General features: G+C 38.5%; 1 protein-coding gene and 1 long non-coding RNA gene across 2 annotated transcripts in view; one reads left to right on the top strand and one right to left on the bottom strand.

The window, feature by feature from the left end:
• Positions 1 to 18,422, top strand: part of LOC140501883 (uncharacterized) — a 227,347-nt gene that overhangs the window by 66,860 nt on the left and 142,065 nt on the right. The window contains exon 3 of the long non-coding RNA XR_011966402.1: positions 1,399 to 1,449. This is a non-coding gene — a long non-coding RNA (uncharacterized lncRNA). The remainder of the gene's footprint in view (positions 1 to 1,398; positions 1,450 to 18,422) is intronic.
• Positions 8,981 to 18,422, bottom strand: part of ALPK2 (alpha kinase 2) — a 151,611-nt gene continuing 142,169 nt past the window's right edge. Inside the window, exon 12 of the mRNA XM_072605946.1 lies at positions 8,981 to 9,779. Within this exon, the coding sequence (XP_072462047.1) occupies positions 9,530 to 9,779 (250 nt within the window). The 3' untranslated portion in view covers positions 8,981 to 9,529. The remainder of the gene's footprint in view (positions 9,780 to 18,422) is intronic.

Below are 18,422 nucleotides of genomic sequence, written 5' to 3'. Positions count from 1 at the left end.
TTTCTAAATCCCACAGAATCTCCAAATTATATATTTATTTGCCCCAGGAAAAAAGTTAGTCTATGTGCATGCAGGTCACTGCTGCCTGCAGGGCAGCAGGATCTGTCCTCCCTTTCTGACAAGGTTGTTAATACTAGCCTGTGACAACAGCTTTCTCTTTGGTTTCCTACCTCAGATCTCTCTCCACTCCCATCTGTGCTCCACACAGTACGCTAGAGATTTTTCTAAAACTTATATCTGACCATGTTGCTCTCTTACTCAATAAACTCCAATGGCTCCCTGTTGCTGGCAGGATCAAATATAAACTCCTCTGTCTGTCATTTAAAGCCCTTCAAATCTGAACCCTTTCTACCTCTCCAGCCTTCTTACACATTCTTCCCCAAAATGTACTCTACTGTCCCGCCTTACCGACTACTTTCTCTTTTTCCTACCCAATGCTCTATCTCAGGTCTTTACACTAACTCCCTCCTGGCTTAGAGTGAATGTTAATAGTAACAGTTGGTCTTCAAAACAACAACCTTGAGGCTCCTGCCCCTCCCAGCATGATTTATCTTTAACTATTTTCTTTCCTATCAAAAGGGCCATCCCCTGACTCCTTTTTAAAGAGGACTTTTCATTGAATGGGCATTACCTCACTTTAAATGAGTACCTGAAAAGGCCTTAGCCTAAAAGGCCAAGGTCTCCCATTGTATCCTGGGCGGTCTCCAGTTATCTTGATGAGTGTCTGGTCACTGGATCCAGATGGCTCAGGAAGAGAAAGTGAGGTCAAGTACAAGTCATGTCATTATTTCTCTGATGTCCTGGTCCTCTTCAAAAGTGAAGGACGAATACAACAACCTCCCCACCCTCCACAAGCCTGGAAGGCTTGCCCTCCTCACCTAAATCCCTTGGAATGCATAGTTTCCTTCAGAAGGCTATTGTTTTCTTTCTCCTCATCCCCTCTACCAACTATCTTTTTGTCTATGCTTCTAACTGTATATAGTTTCACTGAGGGCAGAGGCTATTTCTTTCTTGTCTCTGTATTCCCAGCACTTAGCATAGTGCCTGGAACAAGGTAAATACTTAATAAATGTTTATTAGTTGATCAATTCAAAACAATTTAATACAAAGCATACCCCAAATCTTAAAACCTGAAAATCTTGGTTTACAAGGAAGATGAGGTGAATCTTCCTCTTACAGACAGACACATTTTCAATCTGATTCCTTCAAAGAGTGAATTTCTGCTTTAATATCTTGAAAATATGATTCAATCAGATTTGTACTCTTTTGATTGATTGGACTTTTGAACAATAACCTTGTTAGATTGAAATATACTCCAAAATATAAAAAGAATTTACTTAAAGGGAAGGGGGGGTGGGGAGGTTTAGTTTGTATTACCTTTTGGCTTTCCATTTTTAGCCTGGCACCACTTGTCAAAGAATGAAGGTTGTCACTGGCAGACAGAAAAAGGTAGGCAATTATTCTTCCATCTGTACCTCCTGCATTCTTTCAGATTCTAGCTTAAATCCCTCCTACAAAACGCAAAAAAACCCCAAAAACCTGACCTTTTCCATTGCCCCTTATTTTTAATGCCTTCCCTTTGTTGACTATTTCCAACTTATCACCTATATAGCTTGTTTACACATAGTTGTTTAAACATCGTCTCCTTATCAAATCGTGACCTCCTTAAGGGCCAGGGCTGTCTTTTGCTACTCTTTGTATCCCAGCATATAACCCTGTGTTTCCCACATAGTAGAAGTTTAGCTTAAATTGACTGACAATTCACTTAGAAGTGTCCCTTCTGTTCATCTGGGCCTTGATTTGGCTGATTTCCTTCCCTTTAGCTGTAGCCCAGGAATAGCAATATTGACCTCATTGATACAAGAAGACAATTAACAAGACAGATCAGTTTATGCAAGAGCAAACCACAGAGTGTGAATGTATCAGGAGAAGCCGTAGGGACATAAGACAACCCAGTTATCAGTCAGAAGTTCTCCAAGATTCCCTCATTCTCTGTTATCTTCTGAACTCAATCACTAGCAGTGGACACCCACTAACACCAACTCCTTGAGTGCCCTGGAGAAAAGGGTGATACTATTATGCCAGGAACCACAATTGATTGAAGCTTGGCTTCATCAACTGCTTGTTTCTACCAGAAGGGCTGAGACCAAGATAACTTCTGTCAGATGGAAACCACTGAAAAGTCCAAAAACAGATACATGAGTCTGCTTCAGTAATAATAAAAATGAGAATGATGAAATCATTACAGTTCACATTTATTTAGGTCTTTAAGGTTTATGGGAGAGGCAGAGTACTGAGTTAGATAGCTGGCTTAAGTTGGAGTCAAGCAGACTTGGGTTCAAGGTCCACCTCTGACATATATTTATGAGACCCTAGGGAAGTCACTTCGCCTCTGAGTGGCAGCTCACTAAGCCAATAACTTGCAGAGAAGGTGAGGACTTGCATTGGTAGGTTACCTTACTAATAAACTTATAGATTCCCTACCCTTGCATGAAGTTCCAGTTCTAGTTCTTATCCCTAATTAAATGAGGTTTTACAATTTATTACTTTAAATAGGAGGTAGTTAAATAGTGGAAATGACTACCTCCAACATATATATGAATATATATACACATACATACATATATGTAATACACATATACACATGTGTATACACACATATATATCTCTATATACATACATATATAAAATTTCCCTATAGACTGAGTAGATAAAAATATTTAAGGAGAGTTTGTATAAGTTCTTGACACAAAGGAAGGTAGTGATCTTTTGAATGTATCTCTAGCCATTTAGAAATTACTGCAAGTTATAGCACCACACCTTTGTACAAAACTGTCCTTTATTCCATTGTCAGAGACTAAAGACAGAACTCAATTAACAATAGATCTAATCTAATGTGGCAATTTTTATGTTCTCATGTTAAAGCTTCCCACTCAGCCCTCGCGCTACTCTTCAGTTCTGTTTTGTTTCTTTCTATGTCTTGCTATTCAGAATGTATGAGCAAGAAGAAAGAAATCAGTAAATGGCCTAGCTAAGAGGTATTCATTGGGGGCCTTCCTGGAAATGATTTAGGAAAACTGAGAAGAATTAATGAAAGGGCCAATGGAAGAAAATGGAAGCAACTCTATCATGTATATCCTAGACAAAAGAGAAGAATGAAAGTTGAACAGCAGTATGTAGAGGGGTGGCTATATGGAAGAAATTAGAAAAGGATTCAAATGTGCTTGGAATTGGGGGGGGAGATAGTTTAGAAAGGCTAAGGAGGAAAGGAAGAAAGCAAAAAGAAAGGGGAGAAAGGGAAAAGAAAGAGAAGGAAAGAAAGCAGGAAAGAGAAAGAAAGGTCAAAGAGGGCTGGAATCACAGAACTCCTGGATGGGAAGTAGAGGAAATTAAGGAAAGCTTGGTGAAAATGGGTAAAACAAGGTAAGTACTGTGCCCAGTCCACTGTGAGCCTCTTTCTGCTGTGACCCCACAAGCCACAAACTAGTGAGAGCCATAGAGACATCACCAAAAGCTTGCTGCAGCTTTGACTCTCCAGGACCTAAAATGGAAGCTGGCATGGAGTTTTAGGCTTAGGAACTAATTAGAAATTTTATTTGGGACCATTTTGTTTTCTTCTTGAAAAGTAAAATTTTAAAATGTTTTCAACCATGCTTATAAATGTCTGTCAGCAACACAGGAAATTAGTCAATAAAATTTGTGACTCGCTTCACTAAATAATTGACCTCAACCTTGCCTTCAAGCTGTTCTGGAGCTTCTCAAAGGATCCTAGATGTGTGGAAGAGAGAGCTGAGAGATGCCCCCTTTGGCTGTAATGCAAAATCAAAACAGTGTCTCTTGTTTTGTTTGTTTGTTTTTTTCTTAAAACATTCCAATCCAAGTGGCATCTGTCCACCCCAAAATGACTTCAATTGAGTCACCCTTCTGCTTTGGGGCTACGCAGATCCTTTGGAACAGAGCCAGAGAGACAAAATCCATTTGTCAGCATACTCTCTCCTGGCTGGTGTGGCACATGCAAGCATACACATAACCATCTATATATTTAGAAAAGAGAACACTTTATAATTAGAAAATAATTACTTCTTCTGGCATTCATTTTAAATAATAATCCTACTGAATCTTTGGCTCTAATTACAGGGATGATCAGAAGCATCTCTAGGGAGGTGTGGGTATAGCAGGGAGGGAGTGGAATATTCAGAAAAGCTTCCCATCCATCCAGGGTGAGATCCAGCCAAGCTCTTATGCTATTGGCATGATGTCATGATTTTCCTTCCATCCTTATTAGAGATGCACCCAACTCCAAAGACACCAGACACATGTTAGTGAAACATTCATTTACTATGACTTATAAGTCACAAATATAGCTTCATGACAGAGTCCTGCATGAAAAGAATGCCCTTGGGCATATATGCAGTCATGAGAGCAGTCAGGAAGGGACAGGCTCCCAGGGCTGAGAAACAGTTACATTTAAGGGCATCCTAGCTAAGTGACTTGAGAAAAGCCAGGAGAGGGGGAGAGGCAGGCAGGGGGAAGGAGAAAGGGTGAAACATGAGGATATTTTCAGTGTATGGATCCTTGATATATCTAATAATAAAGCACACTAATTGGCCCAAACTGGAAAATCAATAACATCTCATTCTATTACCAGCCTTGGCCCTCTGAAGCAATTACAAAGAATATGTGTATTTCTGTGACCTCTTGTGTAATAGAGCCCTTCGTGTGAGCACCCTGTTATTTTCCAATACAAGGAAAATAACAATTAATTCCAAAGAAGATGGTCATGATTTGGCTGATTGGGCAGCTAGCAAAACAATCCTACCCAAGACCATCTCTAGGGAGATTTAGGGCCAAAGATAATTGGTAGGGTTGGGGGTAAAGAGGGAGGTCCTGCCAAAGTGGATGAGCACATCATCACTTTTTGTGCCCCTCCTCTTTCCTGCTCCCCACTATTTTTAACTTGGTAAAATTGGATAACAGCATCATGGGCAGCCTTGAAAGGAGAATAGTAGGGACCCAGTATAAACACAAAAAGGAAGCCTAACAGGGCATGTTTGTAAAAAAAGAGGGACAATACTATTCTTTGCATGGAGATGGTGGGAGGAATTAGAGGCTGATAATGGGCAGTTTGGTAGCTTACTGGATAGAGCACTGAACTTGGAATTAGCAAGACTCATCTTCCTGAGTTCAAATCCTACCTCAGATACTTACTAGCTGTTTGACCCTGGGCAAGTCACTTAACCCTGTTTGCCTTAGTTTCCTCATCTGTAAAATGAGCTAGAGAAGGAAATGGCAAACTACTCCAGTATCTTTGCCAAGAAAACCCCAAAATGGGGTCATGAAGAGTCTGATAGGACTGAACAACAAAAAAGGTAAAAAAGCCTCAAAGTGCTTTCAGCATCAATTTGCTGGGATTCACTTCCTTCACCTATATAGTGCCTTGCTTAAGTCACTGCCCACCCATCAGTAAAGGGGTAGGGCTCAAAGTGGGACAAGAGTTGTCAACCCTCGTTCTAGGGATCAGACAAGTAACAAGCATTTATTAAACCCTAGATATGTGTTGGACACTGTGTTAAATGTTAGGAACAAAAAGAAAAGGAAAAAACAGTCCTTGCCTTTGAGGATCTTACATTCTAATGGAGACAACCATGTAACACATATAGGAATATACATCATATACACAAAGTACAAGGGGAGGATAAATGAAGTGGGGTAAAAAAGAGAGCTGCCTCCCAAGTTCCTTACCTCTAACTCTTGAACACTTGTATAGGCTTGTGATCTCATCAATGTGGGTATTTCTTCCATTGGCACAAATTGCTATACATCCGTACCTTCTTATCATGTATGATCATTATCTAGGTTCTCCCATAGATCTCCACACAAGATGTAGTCAACATGCTTGAGGCCTTAGTCTGTTTCTTTTTACATTTCTTGGGTACCAGAATAGCACATGACTTGTTCATCTATCACAGCTCATATTATTCTACATGACTGGTCCCCCCCTTTTTTTTTGAGCATACATTTCTTTTTTTTTAATTTAATTAGTTTATTTGTTTTCAGTTTTCACCAATCACTTGCATAAGTCTTAAATTTCTTCCCCCCCCTCTTCTTTCCCTACCCAAGACAGCATGCAGTCTTTTATGGGCTCTATACATACATTCTTATTAAACACATTTTCATATTAGTCATGTTGCATAGAAGAATTAAAATGAATGGGAGAAACCATGAGAAAAACCAACCAAACAAACAAAAAAAACATAATAGAAGAGAAAATATTCTGCTTCATTCTGCATTCTGATTCCATAGTTCTTTCTCTGGATGTGGGTAGCATTTTGCCTCAAGAGTCCTTTGGGGATGTTTTAGGTCCTTGCATTGCTGTGAAGGGCTTAGTCTATCAGGAACAGTCCTTGCATACTGAGGCTATTACTGCATATAATGTTCTCCTGGTTCTGTTGAGCATACATTTCTTGAATACTATCATGTACATTGCTTCTTGCCCACTGGTTATCATTGTAAACATGCTGTGTCCTACTTATGCATACCATATATACCTCCTTCTATTACCCTTTGAGTAACCTGCAACTTTAATTCTTCAGAGATTGATGTCCCAAGATTTATAATCTTGTTTCCAGGACGTAGCATCACCAGGAGAACTTTTGTGTTGTTTGGTCAGATAGATTTTTATGCCAGGGAAGCAATTTGGTATTAGACATTGTATGATTTCCCAAATAAGATGGTATTTCAGATTGGAATCTGGATTTCTGGAACAGCTTTCAAAAGAATTCAAAGAATAGATACCATGAACTAAAATTCTGCAGGGGTAATCAGTCCAAAAAATAAGGGAAGCTACAGAGGTGAAATTCTGAAGGCACAAAGGGAAATAATTCTGATGAGTTGTCTAGAGATGCTTATGTTGGTACACAAAGAACTCATTAAAAAACTTACATTTAAAAAAGCCATGTATAGAATGAAACCAAGCCAAGTCATGGAGAGTGAACCCTAAAGTGTTGCTTGGTCTGAACACAAATAATAATGGGAACAATTAAGCTCAGAATCAGCTCGGGCGGACTGGTAGATCTAAAGACAACAACAACAAGAATTTTTTTATATTTGTTTTTGTCTTTAGCTATATTAGGGGAAAGAGGGAAAAACAGGGATAAGAACTCTTTTCAAGGTGAAAGGAACAGTTATAAATACATAGTGGAGATCTCAAAGGCAGCAAGGTTCAACTCTGTTTTTGTTTCTCATTTTTCTGATAAGGAAAAGATGTGGTGCTAATGGAGTTGATGCCCAAGGGAAGTTAAGGAGAGAGTAAGAGAGCACTTAGTTATATTTGAAGAGTTCGAGTCATCAGGGGGCCAGATGAAGTACTTCTTGGGATAATCATGTGCCATAGGACTGAGGAAAGAAAATGTTCTGACTTTCCAAAAATGGCAGAGTTTATAAAGTATAGCTCAGTGAACTAGACTGTGAATCCTGACAAAATTCTAGAATGCACTATTCAAGAGATGATTAGTAAATGCTAGAAAAAGAGATGAAGACCTCAATAATCTAGTATGGCTTTGTCAAGAAGAAATTGTGCCAGACTAATCTCATTTGCTTCTTTCATGGGATTATTAGACAGATAGAACAGGGGAATGCAGTAGATACAGGTTGATCTGATTTTAGCAAAGCATTTAGCACAGTATCCTTTGTTATTTTATAGATAAGATGAAAAGATAAAAGTCCCACAGTACTATAGTTAGGAGGATTTAGAACTACTTCAATGAACAAATGCAAAGAGTGGTCATTGATGGTTCAATGTCAAGATAGAAGGAGGTTTCCAATAGTGACCAAGGGATCTGTGCCTGGCATTCTGTTGTTTAACATTTTTATCATTTACTTAGATAAAAGAAAAAAATGTGATCCTTATCAGATATGCAGATGACACAAAGTTAAGAGACAAAGCTACCACATTGGATGACAGGATACAGAAATATCTTGACAGACTAGAACACTAGGCTGAAATGAACAAAATAAAATTGAATAGGGATAAATACAAAGTCTTACTCTTGGGTACAAAAAAATCAAATTTATGAGCAGAATTGGTGATGTAGCTCAGAAAACCAGGGCTTTGCCCCAGGGCACCAAAATCTAGAGAGCACTACCTAGGGAACTCTTCCTTCCTCCCTTGACCCAACCCTCTGTTGATTGGCATTGGCTAATCCTTCAACAATAGAAAATAGTGGTATCCTGAGGTACACTTTTTTTCCCTCAGTGATCACACGTCATACCAGCTCCTCCATGACAATTCCCAAACTCCAAATAGTCATGCTATTGGCTTCCAATATTCCACTAAAATCCATCTCTTTACTACGAAAAAGTGTCCATTCCTTCAATAGCATAGAAAAGAAATCCTATGCAGGTGTCTTTTGGAAAATTTAGTGTTGATGTCCTGGGTGAAGCATGTCTGATCATATGGACATGATACCAGGAAATCTGTCTAGCCATTTGACATTGGCCCATCCTATCAAATATCATCAGATTTACTCCATTTTCCCATTAACTGCACAGAAAGAATTGGCATAATTGACAGATGAAAAAAGGGTTAGTGAGATCTGGATTGGGAAAGGCTAGTGAGGGAAAGGCACAATGTGAGGAGGGACAGTGTAAACCCAGAAGGGTGTAGACCTAACACCCTCCTGTGTATAAAGGAGAAAATACAGCTCAAAGTTTCTGGCTCTTTGTGTAATCAGAGAACGAGCCATCAATCTTTGGGGTTCTGGATTTATGGAAAATAATAGAAAGTTTGTACCTTTTCAAGTGGAGACCTAAGAATAGAGAAACCGCAGATATCCATTTTTAGAGCTTCTCTGTTTTAAAAAGGAAATGTCATATGAGTAGGTCACCTTATTAGATGAGTACTAAACCCAAGAGAACTGGCTTATGGTACAAATTACACAGAAAAGATGCCAGCAGTGATCCAAATACCCACACAGCTTGCTTTTGTTTAAATAGGAATTTAATTAAACAGAAAAGTACACCTGGTTGTCAAAGTTTCATAAGGGAAACAACTGTGCAAATAATTATGAAAAAGGTTATCATTACTAAAAAAATTCAACAAGGCCAGTAATCAACACTAGTGCAAAACTTCAATACAGAGAGTCATTCATTCATATTTTAGGTTTATATAGCAGCTGAATAGCCTCCCTGGTCTAGTTCTGAGTGGGAAGTAAGGAAGGCAATAGGACAAGGGATAGTCCCATCCTTATACTAAGTCCTTGATAACACAACAATGTGCAAAAACACAAATATACACAGATGTGACATTGGTAAAAATGCTGAAAAGTTTGTACAAAGGGAGGACTATCCCTCTGATGGACAGTTTGGTTTGTTTTCCCAGTGTCTATCACAGGTCCTATCCTGCTAACATTTCAATGAGGACAGCAGGTCATAGTTTCCCAAGTATCTTAAGGCACTGTAAACTGGGAATAACTACAGTCTTATAATTGACTGTGAAATCCCTCTTTCATGAGGTCTCTGCTCTTCTCTCTCACTCCCTGCTAGCAGGTGACTTCACTGTGGAGTCTGTTTTCTTCTCTTCCAGGGCATTGGCCCCTGCCTTCTTGGCAGGGGTAGTGGGTGGTTGAACTTTGCCTTTCCCAATGACTGGTTTCCTCTGTTTCTGGTTATTGGATTGAAGGGATGTTAACCCCAGCATTTCACAATACTTATTACACTGGTGCAGGGCTTTAAACTGATCGATGAAGGTCATGGAACAGTTGCCTTTAAAACCTTTGTACCTGTAAGGGAGGAAAGAGAAATTTTTAAATTGAGATCTTACCAGAAAGAGATGGTCTACTAGACTTGAAGAAGAGAAATTGATGGATAGGGGAGAAATATACAATCTACATTTAGAATCATCATATTGTAGAGCTGGAGTGGGGAAAAGCCACAGACGTCATATCATTCAACCTTCTTCTTTTACAGATGAAGGGACTGAAATCCAGGGAGGTTATTTGGTTCCATCAATTGTCATTTAGGTAGTAAGCAACAGAATCAAGGTATTAGTAACTAAGTGAAAGACAAGAATATCATTGATGGTGAAAACATAATGAATATAATGGAATTAAGGGTAAGTAAAATTAGTCTTATACAGTAAAGGTCAAATCACCTTTGACATGATATCACAAAGAGTTCCAGGTCCTTAACAAATCTTACAATGTCAGTGTTTTTTACATTCTTGCTTTTATTTGTATACCTAGGGATTGACCATCTTGACAGGAACCTGAGAAAAATCTCAGTGGCATGAAAGTCCAATAACAAATACAAGTAATCGCCACTCTTTCTTTTTCTTCCTATCACATTTTCCTTACAAAAGGAATACTATAATTTTATTTAGAGCAGTATAACATCTCAAAGATCATGAAGTCACTCCAACTAATTTATAGCTAAAAAAACTCATCATTAGGAAGGGAAGTTATTGGTCCAAGGTCACATAATTTCTTAGCTGCAGTAGGAGGACTAGAACTCATGTTTTCTCACTCATGATTTATTGCTTTTTTCCACTATCCCAAGCTGGATTCTCCAAAAGACCATTTACATCGGGTTCAATAGCCTACCCAGGAGCTTGGTATAAAAAACAATTAATTTTTTAAAAAATTCTGAACTTAAACACTAAATAAAATGAGCATATCTACATGCAAAGTAGAACAGACAAGATTATACATTAAACTGTAATCTCTATGACATACAGCTTCCCTTTTCTTTTAAGTACATAAAAAAAATTCAGTATGTTCTTTTAAGACTGACCTGCTCATGCTTCCTTCTGTACTTCATTGTGTTCTCTTCTGAACATCTTGTAGACGCTTAACTGACACTCTTTTCTTTTTTTTCATAGTAGTATTGCTAGCCTCTCATCCTCCCTCAACCAATTTTTTTTCAAGGAAGAACAAATGTGTAACACATATGCATACTAAGCAAATCAAATGATCAGACTGATCATATCCAATAATTATGTCTCATTTTGTACCTTGAGATCATCACCTCTTTGTCAGGAGGTGGATAGCACATTAATTATTGATCCACTGAAGTTGTGGTTGGTCATTTCTTTGATAAAATTTAAGCCTGGTACTATTTAATTCATTCTGTGTCATTTCATACAAGTCTTCCTAGGTTTTCCTGAATCCATCTGTTTTCTCATTTCTTATAGTATAATTCCATTCCATTCCATTCATACACCATAATTTGTTCACCAGTTTCCTATTGGTGCACTCCTTTAGTTGCCATATCTTTGCTACAACAAATAGAGCTGCTATAAATATTTGTATACATATGGGTCTTTTGCTCTTTGACCTTTGAGGTATAGGCCTAATAGTAGTATAGCTAGGTCAAAAGAAACATACAGTTTAGCAACTTTTTGGACATGGTTCCAAATTTCTTTCCAGAAGTTGAACTAACTTATAGTCCAGACCAAGAGGATATCCATGTGCCTGTCTTCCTGTAGATTCTCCAGTAATCATAATTTTCCTTTCTTGTCCTCTTTGTAAATATGGTAGCTATGAGACAGAAACTCAGAGGTTTTCTAATTAGTATTTATCTAGGTTTTGGGGTTTTGTTTTTTATGATTTGGAAAAGTTTGTATGGTGTTTGATAGCTTGAATTTTTTCCTATGAGAACTGCCTGTTCCTATCCTTTTACCTTTTGGGAAATAGATCTTATTCCTATATTTTACAATCTTTTCTGTATGTGTGTTGGATACCAGAGAAGCTGCAAAAATGTTTTCCTAGCAAACTGTTTCTATTCCCATTTTAGCTGAATTGATTTTTATATAAAAATGATTCAATTTCATATGATTAAACTTGCCCATTTTATTATCTCTGATTGTCTCTATTGCCTTTGAGTATGAATTCCTCCCAAATCCATTTCATTCACTGTTTCTCTAATTTGTTTATGATGTGATTTTTTATATCTAAGTCATGTATTCATTTGGAGCTTATTTTGGTATCTCGTATGAGGTGTTGGTCAAACTAGTTTGGGGTAAATAGTGCATAGTAAGGTCTTTGGGTTTATTGAACGTATTGTCTACTTAATATGTTCTGCTGACTGATAATTCTATTTTTTTTAAACCAAAACTAGCTGGTTTTGATGATTACTGATTTGTAGTAGAGTTACAGGTACGGTACTTCTAAGACTTCTTTTACACTATTTCTCTTGAGATTCTTGATCTTTATTTCTCCCAATGAATTTTGCTAAAAATAAAAATTCAGTCTCTATAAAGTAATAATTTGGTAGATTGGTATGGTACTGAATAAGTAAACTTATTTAAGTAACATTGTAATTTTTATTAATATTGACCTAAGCCAACCATAAGCAGTTAGTATTTCTCCAATTATTTAGGTTTTCTTTGTTTCTCTAAAGAATATTTCATAGTTGCTTTTACATAATTTATGTACATATACATAAACTTCTAAGTATTTCATATATTCTGAAATTGTTTTGAAGGGAAATTCTTTTTCTAGCTCTTTTTGCTGAGTTTTGTTGGTAGTATGTAGAAAAGCTGATGATTTAACACACTTTTACCAGTTCTCATAGAGATGGCTGTCCTCTATAATACCTAGACTGCTTTGAGAATGAAAGCAAACTAAAAAATCTTTAAAGTTAAAAAGAAAAAAAGATACTTAAATATTGTTATGTTTATTATTACAATTTTTATTATTGTAATTATTGTTTATTATTCTAAAATCATTATAATATTATTGTAATTATTGTTATTACAATGGGTGATGTGGCAGACTCAATATAAGCCAAAGACAAGGAAGGCTTAGCAAAGAGCAGCCATATTGGTTGACACATTGAATTTTAGTATAGTTAAGAATCCACATGAAATGAACTGGTGCTGAGTGAAATGAGCAGAACCGGGAGAACATTGTGCACCGTAGCAGCAACACTGTGCAGTGGCTGACTTTGACAGACTTAGCTCTTCTCAGAAGTGCAGTGATCTAAGACAACTCCAAAAGACTCAGGATGGAAAATGCTGTCCACATCCAGAGAAACAACTAGAGTCTGAATGCCGATAGAAGCAGACTATTTTCTCCATCTCTTTCTTGTGGTTTTCCTCTTTTGTTCTGATTTTTATTTTACAACATGAGTAAAGTGGAAATATGTGTGATTTAAAAAAGAAATCAACGTGAAAATAACTTTTATTTTATATCCTTATTCTGCCATTACTTGGTGTCTTCAAGGCTTGACTAACACCCTAGTGTGCCATAGAAAGTATTCAGTTACTGAACTGTGAAAGTAGAATGGGCTGCCTTGTGAGGGAGTGAGTTGCCTATCACTGAGGATATTCAAGCAGAGACTAGATGGTTCATTTCTGTCCATTTCTGTGAGGGGCAAAGCTTCTTACCCACCATAGGAACAACAAGCACAACTTACTTTCTGTTGTTAAAGTTTGATAAGTTGCCCAAATGTTCTGGGAGCAATTGGGGCCTACCTCACTCTCTGAATTTGAACTGATAGCTATGGAAATCAAAGTAATGTTGCTGGGCCTGAGAAAATTTGGGAAAAAGCAAGTCAAAGAAACTGACAGAGCAGTATCTTCTTGGAGAAGACCTTAAAATAATTCCTCTGTGACTCCTTGCCAAAGAATTACAGTATTAAAAAAGTCACACAAAGAGCTGAATTCAAATTCTGGCTCCTCTCTAGTATGTTTCATCAAACCTTTATCTTTGCATATTCAATAGGTAATATCATGAACTTCTAAGCACTTAAAAATTTAGTGAAATTTCATAACTTTAAAATTTTTTAAAGTTTTTCCTCATGGATGCTTAGATTCAAAATGCCTTTTAATTATAGTTTCATACTGTCATTGATTAATATCTTCAGGGCTCAATACACACTAGGGTAACATTCTGTATTAATAATAGTGAATGTTAAACTATATTTCAAATAATCTTGAAAATTTTGAATTGACTTCTTGTCAAATCTGATTAGGTCATTACTGTTTTCTCCTCATAATTCAGGCTCTCTTGCTTGCTTGCTGCCTATGACCTTGGTGAGTTACTCCACTTGTCTGGGGCTTCCTTTGCTGTTTTGAAAAATGAAGGCGTTGATTCTATAGAGGGGACAGCTCCTACCCACTCCATCCAAGAGTATAGGGAGAGGGGAGCTTGGCCTTAGCAAAAAACAAAAACAAAACCAAAAAATCCCAATAAAATGAAGAGGTTGAAGGAGATGGTCTCCTCTCACATCACCCATGATACCATCGGTCCTCTTCAGAAACAAAGGACAAAACAACAACAATAATCCTATGTGACCTGGATTCAAGTCCTGGTGTCACAGTGTACTATATCCTGGTTTTGGGCTTGAAACCACTTTTTAAAAAAGCAACCACAACAAGTGCATATGCATTTTTTTTTAAAAAGAAAGACATGGCTAGCAAGTTGCTCAGGTGAAAATGGACTGCAGTCTCCAAATAAATCAACAGTGTAGTGTGGTGTAATTACTTCCTTCCAAGGTTCAGGGCATTTCTAGCTCAGTAACCAGGCCCTACTTATGATTTGGAACAAGGTCCAGAATAGCAGTCTCTTTACTGCTTCCTCCACCTTTTGAACAATGAAATTCTCAGCAAGGCAGGTCCCCAGTTGGTCAGTGGTTCTGTTTTTAGCAGAATGTCTGCTTCAGCAGATGCTTAAATAGCTGAATTCCCCACCGTGTGACAGGGCAGCCAGAAAAACTCCTGCAATCTTAGTCTACACAAGTAGAATTAAGATGTCCAAAGTGAGAGAGGCAGTAAGTCAACTGTACTCTGTCTGCCCATGTCAGACCACATCTGGACTTCTGTGTACACTTGGGGAGCCGTAATTAGGTAGAAAGTGGAAAAGCTGGAGTGCGTCCAAGGGAGGGCAACCAGAAAGGATAAAGGACAAAAATTGTGCTGCATGAGCATAAAGGAACTGGGGCTGTTTAATCTAGGGAAGAGAATTCACAATAGGGATATGATAACAGACCTTGAGCATCTGAAGCTTTGTCATATAGGTAGCTCTCTTGTTTTACTTGTCCGTAGATGGCAGAACTAAGACCAATAGGTAGAATATACAGAGAGAAAGATTTTGGTTTAATATGTAGGAAATTTTCCCTAATAATTAGAGTTGCTCAAAAGATGGATTATCTTTGGGAGAAGGGGGGGTGTGAGGAGTGAATTCCTCATCACCAGAGGTCTTTCAAGTGGATATTGCATGACTAATTGTGAGGGTTGTTACAGAAAAGATTTGTGGTTTGAGCTGGGGCTGGATGACCTGGCCTTTCCAAACCCTACAATTCTATGATTCTGACTGTGTGATCCTGAGCAGTTTGCTCAATAAGGATAATAATAAGCTGTCTTACAAGGTTATAGGAATTAGATGTGAATGTTTCCAAAGGGCTCTGTGACCCTTAAGTGCCACAGAGTCCAACAGCCCTTTCTTACAGGTGAGAAAACTGAGACCTGGAGAGGTGAGAAGTGCCTTGTCTGAAGCCTTAATTCTTAGTAATGAAGAAAGCAGACTGTGAACCCAAGACATTATTCCTCCCATTAGAGAGGAGTTAATTTTGTTCCTAAAATGCACTTTCTCTAGCCATGGAGATCATGTTAATGAACACTTTTAATAAGTGTGCAAACAGTTTTGTTTTCTACGTGTCTGTTTGTTCACCTTGTGGCTGAACTACTGCAGTAGCCTCCTAGGTGGTCTTCCTATCTGCGATCCTTCTCCTTCATACAGGGATATCCAAAGGGAGGTTCCTAAAGCATAGGTCTCTCTATGTCCCTTCTCTGTTCATTCAACCCCAGTGTTTCCCTCTTACCTCTAAAATCAAACACAGATTTTTCTGCTTAGGATTTAAATCCTCTCACAACCTCATTCCAGCCTCCTTTGCAGCTTTATCATACACGATTCCCCTTCATGCATTCAGTTAAACAGTCCAACTTACTGTTCCTCATACAAGATGCAGTCTCCCATCTCCCTCACACATGCCTTTTTATAGGCCACTCCCCACACTTAGAAAGCTCTTCCTCCTCCTCTCAGTCCTTTAGAATCTCTAACTTCCTTCAAAGCTCACACCAAACACTCCCACACTTGGCCTTTCCTTATCCCTGGGCTGCTAGTGCCCCCGGCTCATTGACTTACAGTTACATGATGTGTAGTCTGCATATGTGTATATATGTTGTCTCCTCAAGTGCTCTGTACTTTAGGCAAAGGTGTTTGTGAGGATAACTTTATCTTTACAAGATAACTTTTTGCTGAAGTGCTATATAAATATCAGCTGCTACAATTGTGGAACATTTATTCTGTTTGACTTTTTTTCTTTTTGCATTTATCTGAGTCAGTAATAGCTCTTAGAGACTTCCAGCTCCCTTAGGGCGGAGGCCATGTCTGCCACTGTGTGGTAAGATGCTTAATACAGTCTCACATACAGGCAAAAAAAGCAATTTTTAGGCTTAGGATAGGAATGACAGTGAGCCAAAGCATCTGGCTCCTTTCATTCCATAGCTAAACTGACTACAGGGCTCTAGCTACATTCAATTTACTTCTGGGAGACAGAAAGATCAAACAGTCCTAGAGAGGATGGAGTCTGGAGCCTGTTTTCTTCACTCTGCAATCTGAGCTGAGCTTTCGACAATTATGGGCATGACAAGTTTCTTTCAGCTCTGGAGCTGAAACACCAAGGCATATCATCATCTTGACATGTTTGTTATAACTTTTCCTCTCCCTACCTCTCCCCCTCCACATCGTATGTACCTCATGCCAACAAATAGGTCCTCTCCTCTGGGAGGCTGCTTTCCATTGTCTTGTGAAAGATGGCTGTGTATGTTCCTGAAACGACACTCACTTACTGAAGGAAAAGTCAATAGAATGGAGGGAGATAAATCTGGCGTAATGAAAAATTCAGCTGTCTCCTCACTTCATTTTTACATCTCTATCTTCTATGTGATGAGACCAGAGAGGGAAGGTGAAATGTCAGCGTGTCCATTTCTCTACCATGCTCCAGGACTCCCTGGCAGGATGTGGAGCCTCTTGGGGCCTCCTGTGTTTGTCAGACCATGATGGAAAACATAATCCCACTCTATGCTGAGGAAAGGTCTTTGATGGATCACACAGATCCCATGGTTCCTCAGACATCCTCCAAATGTAACACACTCAAGCTATCACCAATGTTTATACACATGCCAACAGGGACAAGGGAAGAGACAGTCATGCTCATCCGTGTTGCGAGTTTCTTAGGGTTGTTAAACACATAGGCAGTTCTGAAAATGACTACCACTGATAATAACAACGGTAATTCACAATACCACAATTTCCCTGAAAGGATTCTAATGGATCACTGCAACAGACTATCAGCTCTGTGTGTGGGTAATGGGTACATGAGTGGGACTCATGCTCCACTCATGGAAAAAGAAGCGTGTCCTTGAGACTGATGCTAGGTCTGTTATCTGATGACCAGTGCATAAATGTGTGGATATGTACATATATGTGTCTACATACACAGGGACACAGACAAACACAGACACAGAGACACACCCCTAAAAGGAAACACTTAATGGGTGTAGTATATTTTAAGTTCAGTTTTGTTTAGCTTAGATGGCAATGCTGACTGAATTCCTTCTGTCTGGACATAGTTTCCCAATCCTTAATAATCTAGACTAATATTCCAACCATGCTCCTCCTCTGTTCCTACCTCCTACCCTCTGTAGGAAGCCCAATAAACATGCAGAAAAGTCAGCTCCAAATGTATGATATTTAATTGTAACTGGGGCTGTCACTAGCCTAAGCAATCCTTCTACTTATCCCTAACTGACATAATAGCCAGGGAGCAGAACTTGGGACTTGGACAAGTCACTTCATCGCTCTCCTGAGGACCTCAGTTTCTGTAGCTGCAAAGGGAGGTTTCTGAACTAGCCTCTGGGGTCCCTTCCAGCTCTCATCTAAGATCCTATGCACATGTCCTAACTACTTTGCTACAATGGCTATTCCAAATCTTTGCTCCCCTCCCCCAACTTTTCATACCATCCACATCTGTTCCCTCTCAGGACATAATCTCACCTCATACTTCACTGAGAAAATAGAGGGCATTTGCCATGATCTTCTTCTTCTCTCCTATTCTACTTCTCAAACTTTTCTTGATATCATCCCTCATTTTCTCTTCTTTTAGTCTATTTTAAATAAAGAAGTAGCCCTCTCTTCTTTAAAAGAAATTCTTTTACTTATACCCTTGATCTCACCTCCTTCCATTTACTCTAGCAGATTGTCCCACAGTCATATTTTCCATTGTCAAACTCTCCCTATCCACTGGTTCCTTCTCTTACAAACATGCTATTATGCTGAGCTCTAATCTTATGTCACCAATTGCCTTTCAGATATTTCCGACTAGATTTCAAGCTTAGCATGTCTAAAGCAAAACTCATTGCA

The sequence above is a fragment of the Notamacropus eugenii genome, chromosome 4, assembly GCF_028372415.1.
Source record: "Notamacropus eugenii isolate mMacEug1 chromosome 4, mMacEug1.pri_v2, whole genome shotgun sequence".
Taxonomy (NCBI): Eukaryota; Metazoa; Chordata; class Mammalia; order Diprotodontia; family Macropodidae; genus Notamacropus; species Notamacropus eugenii.
Note: the sequence above shows the minus strand (reverse complement) of the source record. Positions and strands in the feature narration are given on the sequence as shown.